This window comes from Heloderma suspectum, chromosome 9 (genome assembly GCF_057233095.1).
Source record: "Heloderma suspectum isolate Gila_16-S chromosome 9, 16-S_ref, whole genome shotgun sequence".
NCBI classification, from domain to species: Eukaryota; Metazoa; Chordata; class Lepidosauria; order Squamata; family Helodermatidae; genus Heloderma; species Heloderma suspectum.
The window spans coordinates 44,463,973-44,484,599 of NC_139466.1; the positions used below are offsets into that span (position 1 = coordinate 44,463,973).

A 20,627-nucleotide genomic window follows, 5' to 3' on the forward strand; every position below is an offset into this window, starting at 1 on the left:
GCTTTTCGCTTCCCTTCTTTCGTGAGCTACTTGTAAAGCCTCATCAGACAGCCACTTGGCTTTCTTGCATTTCTTTTTCTTTGGGACGGATTTCGTTGCTGCCTCCTGAACAATGTTACGGACCTCCGTCCATAGTTCCTCAGGCACTCTGTCTATCAGGTCTAATCCCTGAAATCTATTCCTCACCTCCACTGTATATTCATCAGGGATATGATTTAGGTCATACCTGAAAGGTTTAGTGGCTTTCCCTACGTTCTGCAATTTAAGCCGAAATTTTGCAAGAAGCAGCTCATGATCTGAGCCACAGTCAGCTCCAGGTCTTGTTTTTACTGACTGTATGCAGCTTCTCCATCTTTGGCTGCAAAGGACATAATCAATCTGATTTCGATATTGACCATCTGGTGATGTCCATGTGTAGAGTCGCCTCTTGTGCTGTTGGAAAAGAGTGTTTGCTATGATCAGCATGTTCTCTTGGCAAAACTCTATTAGCTTTTGTCCTGCTTCATTTTGTACACCAAGGCCATGCCTGCCTGTTATCCCGGTGATTTCTTGACTTCCTACTTTAGCATTCCAATCCCCTATGATGAAGAGGACATCTTTTTTTGGTGTTAGTTCTAGAAGGTGTTGTAGGTCTTCATAGAACCGATCAACCTCAGCTTCTTCGGCCTCAGTGGCTGGGGCATAGACTTGAATTACTGTGATGTTGAATGGTTTGCCTTGGATTCGTACTGAGATCATTCTATCATTTTTAAGATTGTACCCCAGTACTGCTTTTCCCACCCTTTTGTTGACTATGAGTGCTACTCCATTTCTTCTAAGGGATTCTTGCCCACAATATTAGATATGATGGTCACCTGAATTAAATTCGCCCATGCCTGTCCATTTGAGTTCGCTGACTCCCAAGATGTCGATGTTCAATCTTGCCATCTCATGTTTGACCACCTCCAGCTTACCTTGATTCATTGATCTGACATTCCAGGTTCCTAAACAATATTGTTCTTTACAGCATCGGATTTTCTTTTCACCGCCAGACACATCCACAGCTGAGTGTCCTTTCGGGTTTGGCCCAGCCGCTTCACTCTTTCTGGCGCTACTTGGAAATACCCTCTGCTCTTCCCCAGTAGCATATTGGACACCTTCCGACCTGAGGGGCTCATCTTCCGGCGTCATCTCTTTTAGCCTTGTGATACGTTCCATGGGGTTTTCTTGGCAAGAATACTGGAGTGGGTTGCCATTTCCTTCTCCAGTGGACCACATTTTGTCAGAACTCTCTGCCATGACCTGTCCGTCTTGGGTGGCCCTGCACGGCATAGCTTATGGCTTCACTGAGTTACGCAAGCCCCTTCGCCACAACAAGGCAGTGATCCATGAAGGGGAAGATAAAATTACTGGCTGATATTTCCCTCAGTGGTTCTTTTTTTACATAGGAAAGAACCATTTAACTCAACATATTTATTAAGTGGTTCAGTTTTAAGAGATTATAAATGTAGGATTTAACATGCTTGTTTGTATTAAATTCAGATTTCAGTTTAAGCCAGGATATGTTTTAAAAGAGGCACTTGCTATAATTGATTTTTTTTAATGATTTTTATTACTGTTATTTTTAAACACGTGTGTGTACGCACTCCCCACGTTGAATTGGACCCACCTGGAAGCAGTACTTGAACAAGCCTTTAAATTTCACTCACATATTTTGACATCTGTCTATAAGGAATAGAAAATTGTTTTATATAAAATGGAAACTGAGGTTTTCAGGATGCTGAATCCCAATTTTTAACCTGTGTGGTACAGCCACAGAATTTCAGCATACAGACAGCTCTGGGAGTGGGGTGGCAAATCCAATTGATGGTAAGCAGAGAGGGTGCATGTTGGACTGCATCAATAGGCGAAAGGCATTCCCTCCCCTTCCTCCCACTGTTCACAGCCATTTTATGCATCGTCTTCCAGGAATAGCTCTCCTTCTTTCCTGACATGCCTCAATAGCTGGACCTCTAATTTGCCTCTTCTTCGTCTTGTCCTTAGAGTCACTGTTCCCTCTTGACATCGCCTCTGTGAAGAAGGACCACAGCTTTTTGGACCAGGATTCCCTCAAATCCCTCTGCAGGTTAATTTAAAATACATATTGCTGTTTCTTAACATGTTGAAATGGAAGGAGATGGGGAAGCAAGGTATGGGCAGAGGATGGGATTGCAGATGGGAGACTCAGCTGGTGTCAGGGGTGCCGTTCTCCCCAGTCCTGTAAAGCGGCTGACCCTGTATCAGCTGCCCAGCCTTGAGCCACTGGCCATTCAGAATAGGCCAAGCAGTTCATCCCTGCCCGCCTGCTTTGCCTGCAGCTTGCCCCCAACCACCAACCCTGACAGTCCTCTTTCAGCCTTGTCCCCGACTCCCACCCTGCTCCTTGTTTTCTCATTCTCTGCCCCCAGTCCCTGCCCTGCATATGGACTTGGGTTGTCCACGCCTTGGCGCATTGATGGTGCTACATTCTCCTCCTCCATCATTATCACCATCTTTGAAAAGGGCATGGCCAGAAGTGTTGGCAAGTTCACCTTTGGAATCTCTGGTGCTTTGCAGGCAGAACCTCCCTCTTTTAATTTGCACTGGCTGGGAAAGTGCATCTTGGCATGCTGTACACCTGTGTCCTGCTACCCTGAGTTAATCCCCTGACGTGATGGCCGAGAGGAAAGTCAGACCCTTGGGCTGGGGTGGGCGGAGAGGAGCTGGGGAGGTCCTCCCAATGGAGCTGGGAAGCTGCACCTGAAAAAGAAGCTAATAAAGTGTGCCCTGCTAGATCAGATGAAAGGTCTGCCTAGCCCAACCCTCTGTCCCCAAGTGTCAAGCCAGATGCCTCTGGTTTAGGAAACGCACGAACAAGACATGTTGTGAGCGAGCCACCCCAACGCCTTGATAATCGGAGGTAGAGTGCTCCTCAGCAGGAAGGTTCCATCCATGTCTTGTCTTTTCGACTGTTATGAAGCTGCTTATACTGAGTCAGGGTGCAGGTCTGCCTGCCCCATGCAGGGCTGTCCACTCTGACTGTAACTGCAGCTCTCCAGGTCTTGGCCAGAGAGCCTCCATTTATGGGATTGAACTGGAGACTGTGTGTGCGCACGAGCGCGCATAGCATGCACTCAGCCACCGAGCTTTGGCCCCTGTTCTGCCTGACAAGCTGCCCCCTCGCTGCTCCATAGCTCTGTCCTGCGACCTTCCTCCAGAGTGGAATGTCGGACCCGTGTCCTGCTGGTCCTGGATTTGCTGAGCCTGAGCCCTGGCGAAACCTCCACGCGGGCGCGCTGGTGTGGCCTTGCTGGCTTGGTCTTGTTGCTAAAACGTTGTTCGGGCTGAGAGCCGTCTGAGCCAGCAAGTCCTTCCTTGGCGGAGAAAGCTCGGGTGCTTAGACTGCCCCCTAGTGCTAGAAGATGGGGTGGCTATTTCCAGCCCTCTCCGTGAACCGCCACATTCCTACAAAGACCACAACAAATCCCGGCGGCATGCGCTGCGGGGGGGGGGGGGGGGGGCTTTCTTTTTAATTGCAATGATAGTCATCAATATCATTCTTTCTGAAGTGCTCCACATACAAGATCTCGTACAAGATCTCGGCGATCCTTATAACAATAACCCTGTCGAGACTGAAGCGCAGAGAGACTGACTTTCCTCAGGCCACTTGGGCTGCCATCCTGTGCACGCTTCTCCGGGAGTATGTCCTGTTTGTGTGCTTAGACACACATGCCTCCTCCCACGGTGCTTTGATCCCCCCCCCCCGCCTGGTTTCAGTTTAATTCTGCCCAAACCGAAGCTTCAATCCCTCCCCTTCTGAGCCTCTACTGAAGCCAGCAAAGGGCACAAACTGAGGCTGTTGACTTTTGTCCAGGTGTGCGACAGGCCGGGCAGCCTTGGACGTTCCAGCAGCATGTGCTGGCTCAGAGCCGCAGCTCCTGTTTCTGTACGCCCGTGGGTCACTTTGCTTCCTCCCCTGGGAGGAGGAGGAGGAGGAGGCTTTCCTCTGGCATCCCCCTCCCTCTTCACGCCCAGCAGCGCAGCGCCCCTGTGGAGCTAAACCCCGTCAGTCGTCCAGCCTTGCAGCCTGCAGCACTGCACCAAGCGAAAGCAGCGGCAGGGACCTTCTGTTCAGGGTAGACGCTTGGCATGGAGTCTCCACTGAGTTTTGACTAACAGGACATTTCAAGGAGAATTTTGCATTACCTGCTTTGGCAAAACTTGTGAGGAATTTTCAAGGGAAGCACAAGTAATTTTGATAAGACCAGAAGACTCGTTTTCTCAGGGCTGCTCCACACAACCCTAGCTCAAGGTTAAAAAATAAATCCAGAACTAGGAACTAGGTCTCCAGCGTCTTCCCCAGCCGTAGCTGGAGGGGCTGGGGAATGGCTGCATGCAAAGCCCATGCCTTCCACTGAGCTGCAGTCCTTTGCAATTCTGTTGGGCCACCCAGATTCTGTGCCAGAACAGCTGGATTCTGCAACCGGTGTAAATTCCGCAGGTGGGCATAGAGTTGCCCATTTTGCCTCAGTCATCCCATGGGCAGAGGCGCAGAGAGCCATCCTGCACCACTAGCCCACCGGGCCTGAGGTTTCTCCCTGCATTGTCTTTGCACTTCCAAACTCAGGGCTGGGAAAGGCTTGGGGGAACTGCTGCCAGTCAGAGTGGACAGTTCTGGTCAGGCTAGAAGGACCTGAGTTCAGATTCAGCTGAAAGCAGCTTAGGGAGCTTACTGGTCCATCTAGCCAGTGTCACCCATTCCCACTGGCGCAGCGATGCTTCCGGGGGAGCCGCGTCTTTCCTCTCGCCTGCTAGGGCTGAACCAGAGACCCCCTGCTTGCAAAGCCCCTGCTGTGCTGTGCAGCTGTGATCGGTGCCCTTCCTCTGCCACAGGCAGGACACGGTGCTCCGTTGCTGGTCCTGCAAATAAACATGCTAGGAGTCAACATTCCCTGAATGGAGCCCTGCAACCAGGAAAAAGTGAATGGGGCTTAAGCCGCTGTCAGCTCAACATCAGAGCAGTTTAGGTCGGCTGCACTGAGCGAGTTAATAACAGGCGAGCCGGTCACGTGCCTCCTGGCAGGAGCAAACACCAGGACCAAGCCACCAGCTTCTCTCCTCCTGCCCTTTTGGCACAGGCCATTAAGCCGCTGCGCTAAGGACACAGCCCACTCCTCGGGCCTCGGCTTTCCTCCTCCTCTTCCTCCTTCTGCTGCACGTCCTGCTGCATAGTAGGATGTGCAGCAAAAACGTTGCCATATGGAGTGCTCCTGTTCTCCTGGCCCAGCCAGCCAGGCCCTCTTCCAGGAGAGCCCATTTCCTCACAAGTCAGCCAGCATTCCATACCCACGGAGCATGCTCAGTCTTCACTGGGCTGTTTTTCCTCCGTTAGGGCCAGAGGAGGCAACATGATGCTCGTGAGCACGACTTGCCTCCAGACACCTCTCTCGGTGCCTGCCACGTGCCCTGCCCCTCCCACTCAAAAAAGCATGTAGTGCCCTCACCCGCCGGTGGCAGATTCGTGGTGGCCATGACAGAGAGGGGAGAGCAAGTGACCAGTCAGCTAAGGTTCTGCCTTCCTTAGGTTTCCCATGTATACAGGATGGTGACACTCAACACATTGTTTTGACCATGGAAACATCTCCCTGAGATATTTTGTCCTGTAACTATCAGATGAGTCGCAGAGTCTCCTCCTCCTTGCCCGCTTCATTTTGGGATTCTGAATATGCAGACCCGGGACCTCACCACCAAGTCAGTTTTTTCCCTCTTGTTCCCTCCCCCACCCTCCTGTGAAACCTGTTTTTTGTAACATCTTCCCTGGTGAAGAGGTCCGAAGATCTCAAAAGCTTGCACATTTTGGGTGATATTTTGGTTGGCTTAATAAAGGTATTCCACTAATACGGATTTTGCCATTCTTCTTATGGCCAACATAGCTACCCTGCTTTGTGAAAACTGGACTGTGTGCAAACCTGCGTAGGGGCTGATTTTGGAGGCTGAGGGCTCGGCTTGATGCCCCTGAGTTATCCTCCAGGCCTCCAATCCTCGACTTTCTAGGATGAACAGATGCGATCGGAGGGGAGTGTGTGTGTGTGCAGTCTGTGACTGGAGCACGCTCGGGTGGGATACTTCCAGCTATCTGCCAGCTGGCCCCAGACTCCAGGAACTTCTTTTAGCAGTGGTGCTGGGGAATTACCCTTCCCTGGACTCAGACTTGGAAAGCAGTTGCTGGCATGAGATGAAAGCTCTCTGGGCGCTGGCACGTTTGAGTGGCTCGAGGCTTCTCGCTTGAGATGCCACGCCGAGGCACGTGAGCCAGCTGGGTGGAAGGGGCGTGAGCCCAGAGCACCTCCATTGGCCGGAGCCTGCTCTCCCCGGGCAGCTCCGGGCGCCTCAGAGCCTTGTGTGCTCGCTTGATCCCCAGCTGTTTGCATGACAAGTGACAATGACCTCAAACAAGAGCTGCTTGTTTTTAAATAGCCAGACCAATTGCAGCTGCCGCAGAACAGCAACGCGAGACAAAAGCTCCTCTTGTTTGTTCGCAGGAGGCTCATGACCCTGAACTCGTGCGCCTCGATGAAGCTGGAAGTCCACTTTCAGCGGAAACAGGTACATGGAGGAACCTTGCGGGAAAGGCTGGGCGGGTCTCGGAGAAACCAAGCCAGGGTGGAATTGGATGGAGACTCAGCCCTGTGGGACCCGGACACCGAGGCGTCACCAGAACCTAGACCTGCCACCCTTTGCCCTCCATGGCTTTACCGGCCCCTGTGGCTCCCTGGCCTCCAAGTTCCCTGGCCTCTCCTGCCAGCTGCATGCAGGCCTCCCCACCCTGGGCCCTGGGCGAGCTCTTACAGCCCCTTTCCAGGGGCAGCATTTAGGGAGAGCCTGGGGGCGGGGGTGGGGGAGGCATCATCCTGCAGCGCTTCAGCAACTGGAGGAGTGTTGACACCTCTGTTTCTGGCCACCTCGTTGGTTCAGCACAGTGAGTGACGATTGCTATGACCAGTGCCGTGGGCCTGTGTCCGGGCCAAAGGCAGAAATCGATTTTTAAGAAAATGAGTGACAGTTTGGCCTGTGTTGATAACATTATAGTTACTATAAGATTGTTTATTTAAATAATTTATATCCCTCCTTTCCACTAAAAATATAGCATGCAAAGTGGCTAAAATTAATTAATGAAATATATTTTTAAAAACTCACCCCAACAATAATAAAATCAAAGAGACTGTGTGACAGCCAATTAAAATATCAGAGTCGGCATAAAACCATCCAGACTAATGATGATCACACCTGAACAAAATCATCTTAACCAGAAAGCAGAGGCTAAAAAGCAAAGGGACCAGATGAACCTCCCGTGGAAGAATTCCATAGAGACCCTCTTACGCATTCCGACAATCTAGCGTCAGCCCACACGGGGATGCAAAGAAGGGCCTCTCCGTCCAGTCTTAGGATGTGGGCAGGATAGAATGAAGGCAGGCAGACCGTCCTTAGGGCTTTAGAGGTCATAACGTGGACGTTGAATTGCAGCCAGAAACATGTCGTCAGCCACTGCAACTGTTCTAAAAGGGGCGTAATCCATGTTCTTCTGAGCACACATCCACGATCTTGTGAGCAACCGAGCTGCTACTTTCTTGTCCAAACGGAGCTCTTTGCATGCTCTTGCCCACTATTTGAGCTGCCACGCTCTTGTCCAGTTTTTCTGGAGTGTCCCAAGACTCTTCGAAGATAGTCCTGTTCAGAGCATGGGGTGTAGTCCTCTCTGAGTGCAACTGAGGCATGTGTCGCTGTGGCCATCTCTGTTCATGGTGCTTTCTAAAGAAAAGATACAAAGGTATAAAAAGTAAACAAAACATAATCTGAAAATACTTCACTTTCTTGCCACTCCGTTAACAGGGGGCGAAATAGGAGGGCATTTTGTCAGATTTTTTGCTGTGGGGTTGAAAATACCCCCGGTGGCCACAGTGTTCCTCAAAGTGGCTGCTGGCCACCATTTTTATTTCCCAGAAGCCCCCTCAGAACAAGCATCATCCTGAGAGGGGCTCCTGGGAAATGAAAATGGTGGCCAGCATCCACTGGGAAGATCATTACCATGAAATAGGCTGCAGTGGTGAAGAGGGATATGCTGGGGGTGGCCATTTTGGGCCCCGAAATTCGAAGCAAAAGCTTTCTTTAGAGAACTTCCAGCTCAGCTAGAAGTGATAAGAGCAGGGCTTTAAACTGTGCTGAGACTCTCCACCCCCAGCCCTCATGTTGACACCTGGAAGGATCCTGTTTGCCTTGGCTCCTTCTTTGGGGAGGCTCATAGCTCGGGGGTAGTGGACCTGCTTTGCATGCAGGCGATCCAGATTCAGTCTCCACATGCCCAGTTACAGGGAGCAGGGCTGGCAAAGCCTCCTGCACAAGACTGCTTGAGCAGACATAAATGGGCTATATCATCCCATGGTCAAACTCTTCTTGTCAAGTTGGTTCCCATCCTCCCATGCTCATAAATGCCCTCTGTGCACGGCCCCCTCGGTCCACTGGCTGTTCTACCCTTCTTCCTTTGGCTACCCTGTCCTTCAGCTTCCTCCTTGCCCCTCTTCCTAATAGGCTCCCCGGGCTCCATTGATTCCTGCCTTTCTTCTCCCTGCCCTCACTTGCTGCAAACACACCGCAGGCAGCTCTCTTGTGTCATTTTTGTCTTCCCATCTGAACCTCCAATACAAAAGCAATAACCATTGTATTATTCTATATAAAGCTGTGTATACTAAGTCGCTGGAGCCCTGCCATCCTCACCCTGTTTTCCTAAGCTGCTCCATGTACTCCCCTGAAAGGAGGTGCAGTCTGACCTTTAAAAACAAGAATTCATTTTAATCGAAATCCCTAGGAGATGTCAGGAAGCATCCTTCCCAAAGGGTTTCTGCAGTTAGATCTTGAATGGGTGATGGTGACGGATTGGCTAATCCAGTCAATGTCCAGTATTTGCCAACCCCTGTTCAGAAATCATGTGTGGAATCCACTGTGTCATATAATCTACTTGCATCCTAAAGTGATGTGTGAAAAGGTCCCAGCTTCATCTGACCCATGTTCACATGTGCAAGGAGGGCTTTCTGGGCTGCGAAGTGACGCTGTGATTTCTGCGCTTGGTTTAGAACGAAGACTCAGAGGATGAAGACTTCTGTGCCATCAGCGACCGGTGGGCCTTCCAGAGGGACAGCAGAAGGTGGTCTCGAATTGGCTCTGATGACTTCCTCTCCTGCAGCCTGGAGAGAGACTCCGCCCCGAGGAAGGTGTCCAGCCAGGAGAGCATCCTCACAGACCTCAGTGCTGACCTGGAGGCTGCGTCGCTCCACAGCAATGCTAGCACAGGCAGCACAGGTGGAACCGTTGCTGCCATGGCCACACTGCCGGATCCATCCCCCATCCAGAACTCCTCAACTTTAACCAGCTCCATCCAGAGCTTGAGTGACCACTTGCCAGCAGACCAGTCTCCAAGCCTGAGCAGGAGCAGCAAGCAAAAGCCCAAGAAAAGGCGGACGCGGAGCTTCCTCAAGAGGATTGAGTCTCTGAGAAGGAAAGACAAGGAGAAAGCGGCCCCTGCTAAAGCGGAAGGGGAGGGCGGAGCACAGGCCAAGCCGCGGTGGAACTCCTCCAGACGTGCTGAGAACCCCACAGCAGGGAAGGGGCCTCCGCCACGAAGGGGCGCCTCGGCGTCTTTTCACAGCAGTAAACCTCTTCTCTCAGGGCGTCGGCCCAAAGACGCGCTGGCCTTGGCAGGAGACCAGGTGCAGCGTGAGCCCAGACGAGGCGGCGTCTATCTGGAAGACTACGAAGCAGCCCTGGACAAAGGCACTGGCTGGCCGGCGAGAGGGCTGGGCTGCCAGGACCCCTCTAAAAGGGAGGACTTGTTCCACATCCCCAGGGACTACAAGCCAGGCACTTTCCCCAAATCGCTCTCCATTGAAAGCTTGTGCCCCCTTGAGAGCAGCTGCTTGGCAGACTGGACATCGAGCCACAAAGCCGTGGGCCTTTTGGCAGGGGGGGCCGGCCTTGGCCGCAGCAGTGGGGTGGGCGACGCGTCCGCACGAGCCTTTGCATGCCGCCAGAGGCGGCCCTCCTGCAGCTCCATGGGCAGCTGTGCCAGCCTCTATGACAATGTGCCCGAACGTGGCAGTGGCGACAGCCTCTTTGACCTGGACGGGGAGGTGGTTTACGAAAACCTGGATGACATCCTGCGGCACGTCTGGGGGCTCCAGCAGAAAGTGGAGCTCTGGTCCAACACAGTCGGTCTGGACGTGGAGGGGGAAAGTCTTGAGGTGGAGGTAGCAGGGGAGGAGGAGGGGGAGGAGACCGACTCTGGGGGAGAGCCCGCCCACCTGACCTTCGAGGAGCGGTCCATGTCCGACATTGGCACCTCCGCCAGCGACTTTGACAGTGCCGCCAACTCTCTGAACGAGGCGGAGGACATGGAAATGAGGGAGCGGAGGGACTCCGGCGTGGGAGCCTCGCTCACCAGGCCGTGCAGGTAGGGGCAGGGGGGGCAAGAGGCAGCTCTTTGAGTGCTGGGTGGTCACTTGTCCTCCTTGCATGTGGAAAGCCAGCCCTGCCTGGGGTCTGAGTCATCCCCTCCCACAGCCGGAAGCACCAAAAGCTGCCAACCCGGCAGCCCCTTGGCGCCATCTGTGTCTGCCCGGCCACCATCTTTACACTTGGGATAGAATCCCACCCCGCCCCTGGACTGAGTGGTAGACGACCCGCTGCGTGCTGCACTTTATTCTAGCCTCTTAGCTCTGATTCGCACATGGGAACAGCCACAGAATGCGGAGGCGTGCTGTCCGTGGGGAAGGGTTGGCTTTGAGGAGCCCTAAGAAGGCAGTCATGCTTCTAGGATTTTTTTTCCTAAGGTGTGGCTGGAATTTGGTAAGGAGTGAAACAGCCATTTAAAATTCAGTTGATGATCATATTTATGATAGGATTTAATGGATGCATTTCTGGAGTTCAGATGATTCAACAACAGTTCTTTACATCAGAACTCACATCAGTCATTTAAAGCATGCCAACATTTTCGGCCCCCCAACCCCCATTTGCAGATATAAGGCAGGGGTGGGATTTAGGGCGGCCCAGGCAGGCCTGGCTTACCTACTTATTTTAAATGGTGGGCCCAAACTACCTAGTTATCGCTATCTTGGATTCTCAGTATTAACCTTCTGCTTATGTAAGGTTAACAGAAAACAACAGAAATATTTTAATGGTGTGCCAAACGTTTCTTCCACATTTTTTTACCACTCTCATTCCGCTTAATAGAAAAGAAATTGCTGTTGAAAAGAAGTTCAAAGGAGAAGACATTTTGTGCTTACCTTCCTCATGAGATAGCCAAGGAGAGTGTGCAAGTGTCCTGTCTTTCATTGTACAATCCTCTCTCCTGCAGCCTCCCCATCTTCCTGCACTTCAATTCCAGGGGAAGGTGTCATGAGGCAGCTTCTCACCCATGGAGCTTTTCCTGATTAGGAAACGTGTGCAGCCAGGGATGCTGCAGAGTGATGGAGAAAGAAAAATCGATGCAGTACCCTCAGCTGCCTCGCAATGCTACATTCAGCTCAAAAACACCACCAGAAGTAATTCTAAAGCACCTTGAGGAAGAGCAACGGAAGCATCTTTCATGGGGAAGAAAACGTTTGGGAAATTGGAGGAGAGATTTTGGCACACCCCTTCCCTTCAGCTGGACACAACATATACCTGCTAGAGGGCTTGTAGGGAAGGAAGGGCGCTATAAGCGTCTGTGTTAGACATGAGGTGTCTCCACACCCCTTCGAAATCTAGGGTTTGGGAGACCCTGGCAAAGTGCTGAACCTTACAGAATGACAACTACAGCTGAGCCAACATTTCTCAGAAGATGCATTTTTTAAGAATGCATCTTCATTCTGAGCATCATTCTGAGATGTTTCTTTGTCTTACCCCCAAGAAATAGAAGGCCACTCTGCAGAATTTTCTCCACCATTTTTTGTGTTCACCACCTCCGTTCCCCCCCTGCTGCCCTCCAGTGCTCCAGAATAATTCTAGGTATGGGGCATTATGGAGGATGCAAAATGGTGGCCAGGCTGCCCGCACAGTGGCTGCTGTTGCTCCTTAAAGCAGCAGTGCAAAAACCAAAATCCCCTAGAAAAGAAGAAAGAGTTTGCGCTACAACCTCAGTACAAAAAAAGTACAACTTTTACTCAGCCCCCCTCTAAGAAGCTACTGGAGAGTTTCTCCTCCCTCTGGAGAAATTTGGTAAAAAGATTCCTCCAATTCCTCTGCTCACAAATAGGGTGGAGAATTTAATAGCACTAGTGTACCGCATCCATAAAACGGGTACATTTTTCTGCTCGTCTCCCCATTTTACCAATGTTCTACTAATTGAAAATATGCCACAAATATGCACGTTACACGTGTTGTGTCTGTGGGTGAGATCATGCGCATGAGTTGTTGGCTCTGCACATATTCTGAGTTCCTGTTTTGTGCTTGGGGCACATGGTCCTAGTCTAGATGGCAGTAGGTTGATAGTGATGTCCTCATCTGATCTGTGGGGCCTCCCTTCTCCTGGGCTTGGAATTCCGTCCCTGATGCAAGGCCACTGAGCATGGTGATGGTGACTGAAGTGAGATGTGAACTGCGGAGTTCCTGGCACACACTCCACGCCAGGCCACCACGGCCCAGTCGCTTGATGGTTTCTTTGACTGACTTGATTTGAACAAAGAGACATGGCCTTAAAACTACCTGTTGCCAACTGCTGCTTCAGCCTCCGAGGGAGACCTCGTGCCTCTTGGCTGAGTGGCTGTGTTGCCGATGGCTCTAGGAGTGACCTTGTGCCATTTTAGAGTATGGGAACGTTCTTGGACAGGAGCCATGTGCGGGGCATATGGCTGTACAGGGGTGCTGAACTATTTCAGCCCAAGGGCCAAATTCCATTTTGGAAACACTCAGGAGCTGCACTCCAGTGGTGGGCAAAGGGGACAGGGCCCAATAGCCCACTTACCAGTGTATTGTAGCTTAATGCTCTTCCTTCCAGTCACAAAGCCTGGGGAGAAGAGGCATTTCATCCTTTTAGAATGGGAATAAAACTGCACAAAAGCCAGGAAACCACCCAGTGACTGCCGGGGGGGGGGGCAGGGGCACCCCAGAGGGAGTGCAGGGGGGCCAGATCTGGCTGGCAGGCCTGAGCGTCAACACCCCTGGACTAGATGATCTTTAAGATCCCTTCCAACGTTATGCTTTCTTCCCCAGCCCACCCTTTCCCCGACTCCAATGTGGCAGGAAGCAGGAGGCATTGTGAAAAAGCCCTTATTACCTGGCAGGTTGAGGCATCGGGCTGGGAGATGCCCAGCACCAGCCCAGCCACTCTGCAGAACAAGAGAGCCCGACTGCCCCAGTTTCTGTGTCCACTCACTGATCGGTTCCCTAAACCCAGTGCCATAGTGGTCCAGTGCTGTGGGTGGATGCGAAGATGGTCACAGTTGACTTATGGAAAAGCCCGGCGGCCGTGGAAAGGGCCACCGTTGGTCCGCGGAGGGGAATGGAAGGGGAATGCCAAAATCCAGGCTGGCTGCTTGGTGCCCTCTAGTGAGCTCAAATTGAAACCGCAGGGCCCCCCCTGCCCTGCATCTGTACACCCAGCCACCGTGTCCACGTTGCTGCAGCCGCCCTCCCGAGCAGCCAGACACTTTTTTCTCCTGCTAAGAAGAAACAATGGATTTGGTCTTGAATTTTCTTTCTGCTTTTTGGGAGCTCAGGGTCATTCATATTCGGTTGATCTTCTTGGGCAATAACTACTTTCTGTCCTAGGAGTCTTCATTTATGGTGCTGTCCATTTTACCAGTGGCCTTGGGCTTCTTCGAGGAGGAGGTGCGCGATGGGGACGTTGCACTGAGCACAGAGGGAGGGGAGAGGCCCTCGGATGCCGTCTTGGTGTGTCCTGGCTTTTCCTCCAGGAATGCTTCCTCCTATATGTATTTTATTCTTTTATCCTTTACTGCAGTGTTCTGCGACCTGGTACCCTCCTGATGGGTTGGACTACAACTCCCATAATCTCCCAGCCTGTTGAGGGAGTTGGGGGGGCTTTAGTGCTTTGTCTCTGTGCTGCATCTTAATGACTTGTTTTTATGGCTGCTGTTTTCATTCTTTCTTTTTAAATGCACTTTAAAATGTTTTGTAATTACATTTGCAAGCTGATGTGAGGGCCCAGTTTGGGTGGACAAGCAGACTGGAACACAGAGAAATCAATCTCCCCCTTCCCCCCCCCCACCCCAGGAAGCTTCGCTGGCACAGCTTCCAGAACTCCCACCGGCCCAGCTTGAACTCTGCCTCCTTAGAGATCAACCGCCAGTCTGCAGCACAGCTCAATCTTCTCCAAAAGTGCTCCCTCCTTCGCCTCACTGCCATCATGGAGAAGCACTCCATCCCCCACAAGCAGACCTGGGCATGGTGAGTCAACCAGGGAGGGAGGCGGAGAAGAAGAGGTGATGCATCACTGGGCAGGGACAGGGGCCTCAGTCCATCAACCACTCAATCAGTAGCCGATTATGAGTTTTAGGGGCACGCACTGCAGGTTGTGGGTGGGTTAGGGGGAAGCAGACCCTGGTCAAGTGGACCTCTGGTGACATGGAAAAGTCCCAGCAGTTGGTAGGCCTTTTATCTTGCTTGTTTTCTCATGTGGCAAACTTCTGTGTACCGTTTTGTGTACCATTGCCACCAAATATTTGTGGTTTAAGTTCAGGAGAAATATCTGCAGGATTCCAGGTTTTGATAAAGACTAGTAAACTTTACCAAGGGTCACCGCACTGCCCAGTCCCAGAGGCGGGCATAGGTGACAGCACAATCCGCTGAAAGGCATGAGGTGGAACACCGGGGTTTGACATGTCCACTGGAGGGAAAGACAGAAACTGCAAGGAGACACTGGCACAAAGACGAAGGGAAAGGAGACCTCATGGGTGCCCTGAGAGTCCTGTGTTTGGCCCAGTGCATTTCAGGTCCCCCAACTCTTCTTCAGGGTTTGGTCCAGTCAGAGCATAACAACAGCGGTCGTTGGGCCCAGTGAGTTAGCGCGCCACTGAGGTCTCCACTCCCCTTGTCTCTGCAGTGCTTGTTCCAAAGGAGCGTAAATGCTTAATGCAATGTGGGGGGGGGGGGAGGGAGGTCCGTGTATAATCTTAAGTATTGGTGGGACGCATGAGGATGAGTGCACATCCAGAAGAACGGAGTGCAGGCTGGGCAGCCAGTGCAGATACCATCAGTTAATAAAAACCAGTTTTTCAGACATTGGCTGGGGGAGGGACGGGTGGGGGAAGTCCAGCATGGCCCAGGCAAGGCAGGAAGCCCTCCTGTCAGGTGGCCAGCTCTGCTCTCTTCTATGTGGAGGAACTACTGTCCCAGATTTCGCTGCTGTCACAGTTACAACGGGAAGTCGTTTACCGGTAAGGTTAAACCCCCCTTTGAACACCATCCTTTTCTCTGGCAGGACAGTTCCAAAGTTCATGAAGAGGGGCAAGACCCCCGACTACAGGGACAAGATGGTCTTTGGGGTCCCGCCAATTATCAACGTTCAAAGGACAGGGCAGCCGCTGCCCCAGAGCATCCAGCAGGCCATGCGCTACATCCGTAGCCAGTGCCTTGACCAGGTGAGAGACGGTCCGCTCCCGTGGCCTGGCTGAGAATGCTTCCTTGGGTCTTGGGGACTCAGGCCTGCACCACCTCTCTTGGCTTCCCCTCAGCCTCACCTCACCCTGGCAACAGCCACTGTTGTGTCTCAGGCCATATACAGACACACGCACACACACACACACGCACACACACACACACACAGTCAGGGCCAGAAATATTGGAACAAGGATAACTGTTTTGGCAGTTGGCCTCTGTACACCACCACATTGAAGTTGAAAGGAAATACACCAAGGTGGGAGCAAAGTCAGGACTTCCAGCTGTAATTCAAGGGGGTTGACAAAAGTGGGGCACTAACCATTCAGGAAGGACAGCCAGTGGCATACACACACACACCCATCGTTGGTGGCTCATAAGTAATGGAACGAAAGGCTGACAAGCCGCTGCATGGCCAGGTGTGGCCTGTTTCCTGGGCACCCCATGACCAATCAGGCAGATAAAAGGCCTGGAGGTGGTTCTGAGTGTTACATTTGCATTTGGTAGCTGTTCACTGGAACCCTCAACATGAGGTCCAAAGAGGTGTCCATGCGAGTGAAGGAGGCCATCATTAGACTGAGGGAACAACATAAACCCATCAGAGAGATTGCAGAAACAGTGGGAGTGGCCAATACAACAGTTTGGAACATCCTGAAAAAGAAGGAATTAACTGGCAAGCTCAGCAACAGCAAAAGGCCTGGAAGACCACAGAAGACAACTCAAGTGGATGACCGCAGAATTCTGCTCATGGTGAAGAGGAACCCTTTCACAACATCTGGCCAGGTCAAGAATGCTCTTGAGGAGGTAGGCATGTCATTGTTAACATCTGCACTCAAGAGACAGCTTTATGAAGGTAAATACAGAGGCTTCACAACAAGGTTCAAACCACTGGTAATGCTCAAGAACAGACAGGCCAGATTAGCCTTTGCCAGCAAAGACCTAAAAAAGCCTGCCCAGTTCTGGAATAAGATTCTTTGGACTGATGAGACCAAGATTAACTTGTACCCGAATGATGGGGAGAGAAAAGTATGGAGAAGGAAAGGAACAACTCATGATCCAAAGCATACCACATCATCTGTCAAACATGGTGGAGGCAGTGTTATGGCCTGGGCATGTATGGCTGCCAATGGAGCCAGGTCACTGGTGTTTATTGATGACCTGACTGCTGATAAAAGCAGCAGGATGAATTCTGAAGCATATAGGGCTATACTTTCTGCTCAGATTCAGCCGAATGCTGCCAAACTGAGAGGACGTGGCTTCATATTGCAGATGGATCATGACCCAAAACATACAGCAAAAGCTACCCAAGAGTTTCTCAAGGCAAAGATGTGGGATATTCTTCAGTGGTCAAGTCAGTCACCTGATCTCCACCAATAGTGCATGCTTCTCACTTCCTGAAGACAAGACTGAAGGCAGAAAGACCCACAAACAAGCAGCAGCTGAAGGCAGCTGCAGTAAAGGCCTGGCAAAGCATCTCGAGGGAGGAAACTCAGCATTGGGTCATGTCCTTGGGTTCCAGACTTCAGGCAGTCATTGACTGCAAAGGATTTTCATCCAGGTATTAAAGGTGATCCTTAAGTTTGAGATGATGTTGGTTTGTTCCATTACTTATGAGCCACCAACGATAGGGGGGGGCGGGGTGTATGCTACTGGCTGTACTTCCTGAATGTTTAGTGCCCCACTTTTGTCAAACCCCTTGAATTACAGCTGAAAGTCCCGACTTCACTCCCATCTGGGTGTGTTTCCTTTCAACTTCAATGTGGTGGTGTACAGAGGCCAACTGCCACAACAGTTATCCTTGTTCCAATATTTCTGGCCCTGACTGTGTGTGTGTGTGTGTGTGTGTGTGTGTATCACCCTTTATTATCAAATCACAGTGCAGCCTACAAAATGCATTAAAAGAATTAAAATATAATACAAGGATCAAAACAACAAGAAAATATACTAAGCTAGGTATTAAAATCAGCAAAAACGTGGGTATATAGATAAGTTTCCAACAGCCACCTAAACACTGTCAAGGATGGTGCCTGTCGCACAGCCGTGGGGAGAGGACTCCAGAGGTGGGGTGCCACCACAGAAAAGCCCCCCCCCCCCCCCGGTTGTCATCAGATGGTCTGTGCAGCTGGTGGGATAACCAGCAAGGCCCCAGTCTGTATATTTCAGTCAGTGGGCAGGTGGATATGGGAGAAGGCGCTTCCTCAGGTAGCCTGGTCCCAAGGTGTTTAGGACCTTGGATGTCAATAGCCTCACCTTGAACCATGCCAGCTTTGGCTGAGGAGGAAAGCACAGGGAGGTGAGTGGGGGAGGGGGATTTAGCCCCACCAACCTGTATGTCCCATTTATGCTAAAGCATGGAGCCCCCCTCCCCACACCTGTGGCGAGGGCAGGCCTTTGTGTCCTTGTAAACAAGCCTGCTGCCTCGGACCTCGTTTATCCGTTGATGGGGACATTCTCAGAGGAGCTGGGCAAATCCCTCTCACCTGCCTGGCAGAATCAGATACACTGAGTTCTGCCCCGTTTGTATTCTGCCTTCCCTGTGCTGAGCTTGGTGTCGTGTGCGTGGGGGTTGCCTTGCCATATTCTCACAACCGCAGCCCTAGGAAGCATGCTAGGGTGGGAGAGGGTTGGCCAGCTCACTCCATTGCAAGCTGGCTAATAAGCCAGAGCCGCTTGTTGACTCCGCTGTGCGCGTCAGTCACGCACCGGCCAGATGTACAGAATTACCCTCATCGGTGCAGCTTGTACAGCTCCCTGTGAGGGTGTTTGGTTGGAGTGGTTAACAAACCACCCAGCAACCCTGAAACAGGCCATGAGTTCTGGGAGGTCTATTAGCCACCCCAACCAACCACACTTGCCAGGTTTGGACATCACAATTTGTGCTTACCCTGCATCGGCAAGAGTAGTTATGTAAATCCGGCTAGCGCACAACTGGCATCTGCAGGGTGGTTAACAAGCTACCATGATTTATTAGCCACCCTGTGGTCGTGCAAACCGGGTCAGTGACTGTCAGAGGTCATCCAGTGAGCTTCACGGTGGACTGATGATTCAAATCCAGCTCTCCCCAATTCAGGTCTTGACACTGCATCATTCTCAGCCTAAGAATTGTGAAGTATTGAGGCTGTTAGTCTTGAAACCCCGTAACTTTTCCAGATGATTACCCAGAGTAATACTGAGGCTGCATCACAAGCACTGCATTCATGCTAACCTTGTTCCAGCCCCAGTGGATTTCCTGCATCAGCAGGAGGCTGGGCTAAATGACCTTTGAGGTCCCCTGCAACTCTATGATTTTGTATTTTCTCTTTGTATAATGGAGACAGGAGGAAAGCCATGCTGCCGTGTGTGTGTATATGTGTGTGTGAAAGAGAGAGAGAGAGGTTGAGCACTCCAGCTCTGGCTTTGCACACTTGGGGGACACTCAAGCAGCCTCTGAATTGGTCTGAGGCAAATTTGGCTGTTCTCTGAATCTCCAAATTGGGGTCTGAACCAAATCTTGCAGTCAGTGCACACCCCTAATATAGATTCAGATTCCTGAAATGGCAGAATAGAAGGTTAGGGAAGGGGAAAGGTATACGCGAAGGAAGGTGCATTGGAGAAGCAAACTCTGTCTCAGATGTACTTGGACAGGAGTCAGTTAATCTTACAGGTGAGCAGGTTGGTCATACTTGTCCTTTTGGTAGCACTGTCCAATGTGGCAAGACCTTAGATCTGAAATATCAGCTCAGGTTTAGGACACCTTCCAGAATTCACTTGCAAACAAACCGAGGTCTTGCAGAAATGTTGCAAGAGCTGAGCTGAAATGGAAAGTGTTTTTCTTTGACCCAACTCTAGCGACCACTCGCCTTGATTGCTTCCCCATGGTCAGTTTCAGCTTCATTGATATTTTCTAGGCAAAGAGCCTTCTTCAGACATAATCATTTTTAAGCGAAGACATTTGAAGTGTAACCCGGGAAAGGTTAGGTATTTGAAAGAATGTATATTGCTTGAGTGTACTGTCAAGAGAGCCTGGAGCAGCTGCGTCTTCCTTTCCCAGGTACCCTCAGGGGCAAAGCCGGGGTTTGTTTCTGCATAACACATGAAATGGCCCAAAGCAATTGACAAAGTCAGGAGATCTGGCTTCTGAGCCGGGGAGGGCATCCGGCTTCAGATGCCCCCATCTCAGGGCCGCGTCACCTGTTCTGGCGTGAGGGTGTGCTCCTTTGTCTGCAGTGCCAGGGACAATGCCAGGAAGGGCGCAATCCTATCTAGATAGGCAGCCGCCTCCGATCTCGGGGGCGACCGCCTATCCAAAGCAGGGCAGGAGAAGCATGGGGGGATCGATGTTCCCTTCACGCTCCTCCTGCCCTGCTTTTTCTGCTAGACAGCTGATTGCGGCTGTGTAGCCGCAGGAGCACAGAGCGGGGAAGGATGCTCCTGTATGACACATAGGATGTGTCATACAGGCAGCTATGCTCTCCCCGTCCTGGAACACCCCCAGCCACGTCCCTGTCCGGCCCCTCTGCGCTCCTCTTGCGAGCGCGGAGGATGGGGCTGTTCCACACTGCCTCCGAGGCAGCGCGGAAGTGGGGGGAGGTCGCTTCTCCAGACCTCCGAGGTCAGTTGCCGGATAACAGCCTATCCTGTGGCCGTCTAGCTGCTGTCTAGCGGCCATAAGATTGCTCCCGAAGTTCAGAAGTGACCTATTGGAAGATACTGAGGAAAGAAGATCGAACCCTGGTGGTGGAGTTGCAATTTAATTTCTTTATTTGAGGAGCCAAGAAGCCCCTGCAGTGAAGGACTGGGAGAAGGTATTAAACAGCAAGGGATAGAATATCCAACAGGACCTCTTATAGAAAAGCGGCACCCTCTGTTACATGCTGGAGTAAAATGTAGCTTCAGGGTCAACTCTGAAGTAGTTGCAAAGAGAGTTGATGCACAGAAAGAGATAATGCTGATTTCCTCTTCAGCTTCGTTTTCTGATTGTTCTGGTCCATGTATTATGAACCTTG

At 51.4% G+C, this 20,627-nt stretch overlaps 1 protein-coding gene across 3 annotated transcripts in view; it reads left to right on the top strand.

Moving 5' to 3' along the window:
* STARD8 (StAR related lipid transfer domain containing 8) overlaps positions 1-20,627 on the top strand; it is a 127,404-nt gene that overhangs the window by 97,043 nt on the left and 9,734 nt on the right. For all 3 annotated transcript variants that reach the window (XM_084814275.1, XM_084814277.1, XM_084814276.1), the window contains exons 3-7: positions 2,023-2,104; positions 6,540-6,603; positions 9,126-10,498; positions 14,260-14,433; positions 15,467-15,626. In XM_084814275.1, the coding sequence (XP_084670401.1) occupies positions 2,023-2,104; positions 6,540-6,603; positions 9,126-10,498; positions 14,260-14,433; positions 15,467-15,626 (1,853 nt within the window). The remainder of the gene's footprint in view (positions 1-2,022; positions 2,105-6,539; positions 6,604-9,125; positions 10,499-14,259; positions 14,434-15,466; positions 15,627-20,627) is intronic.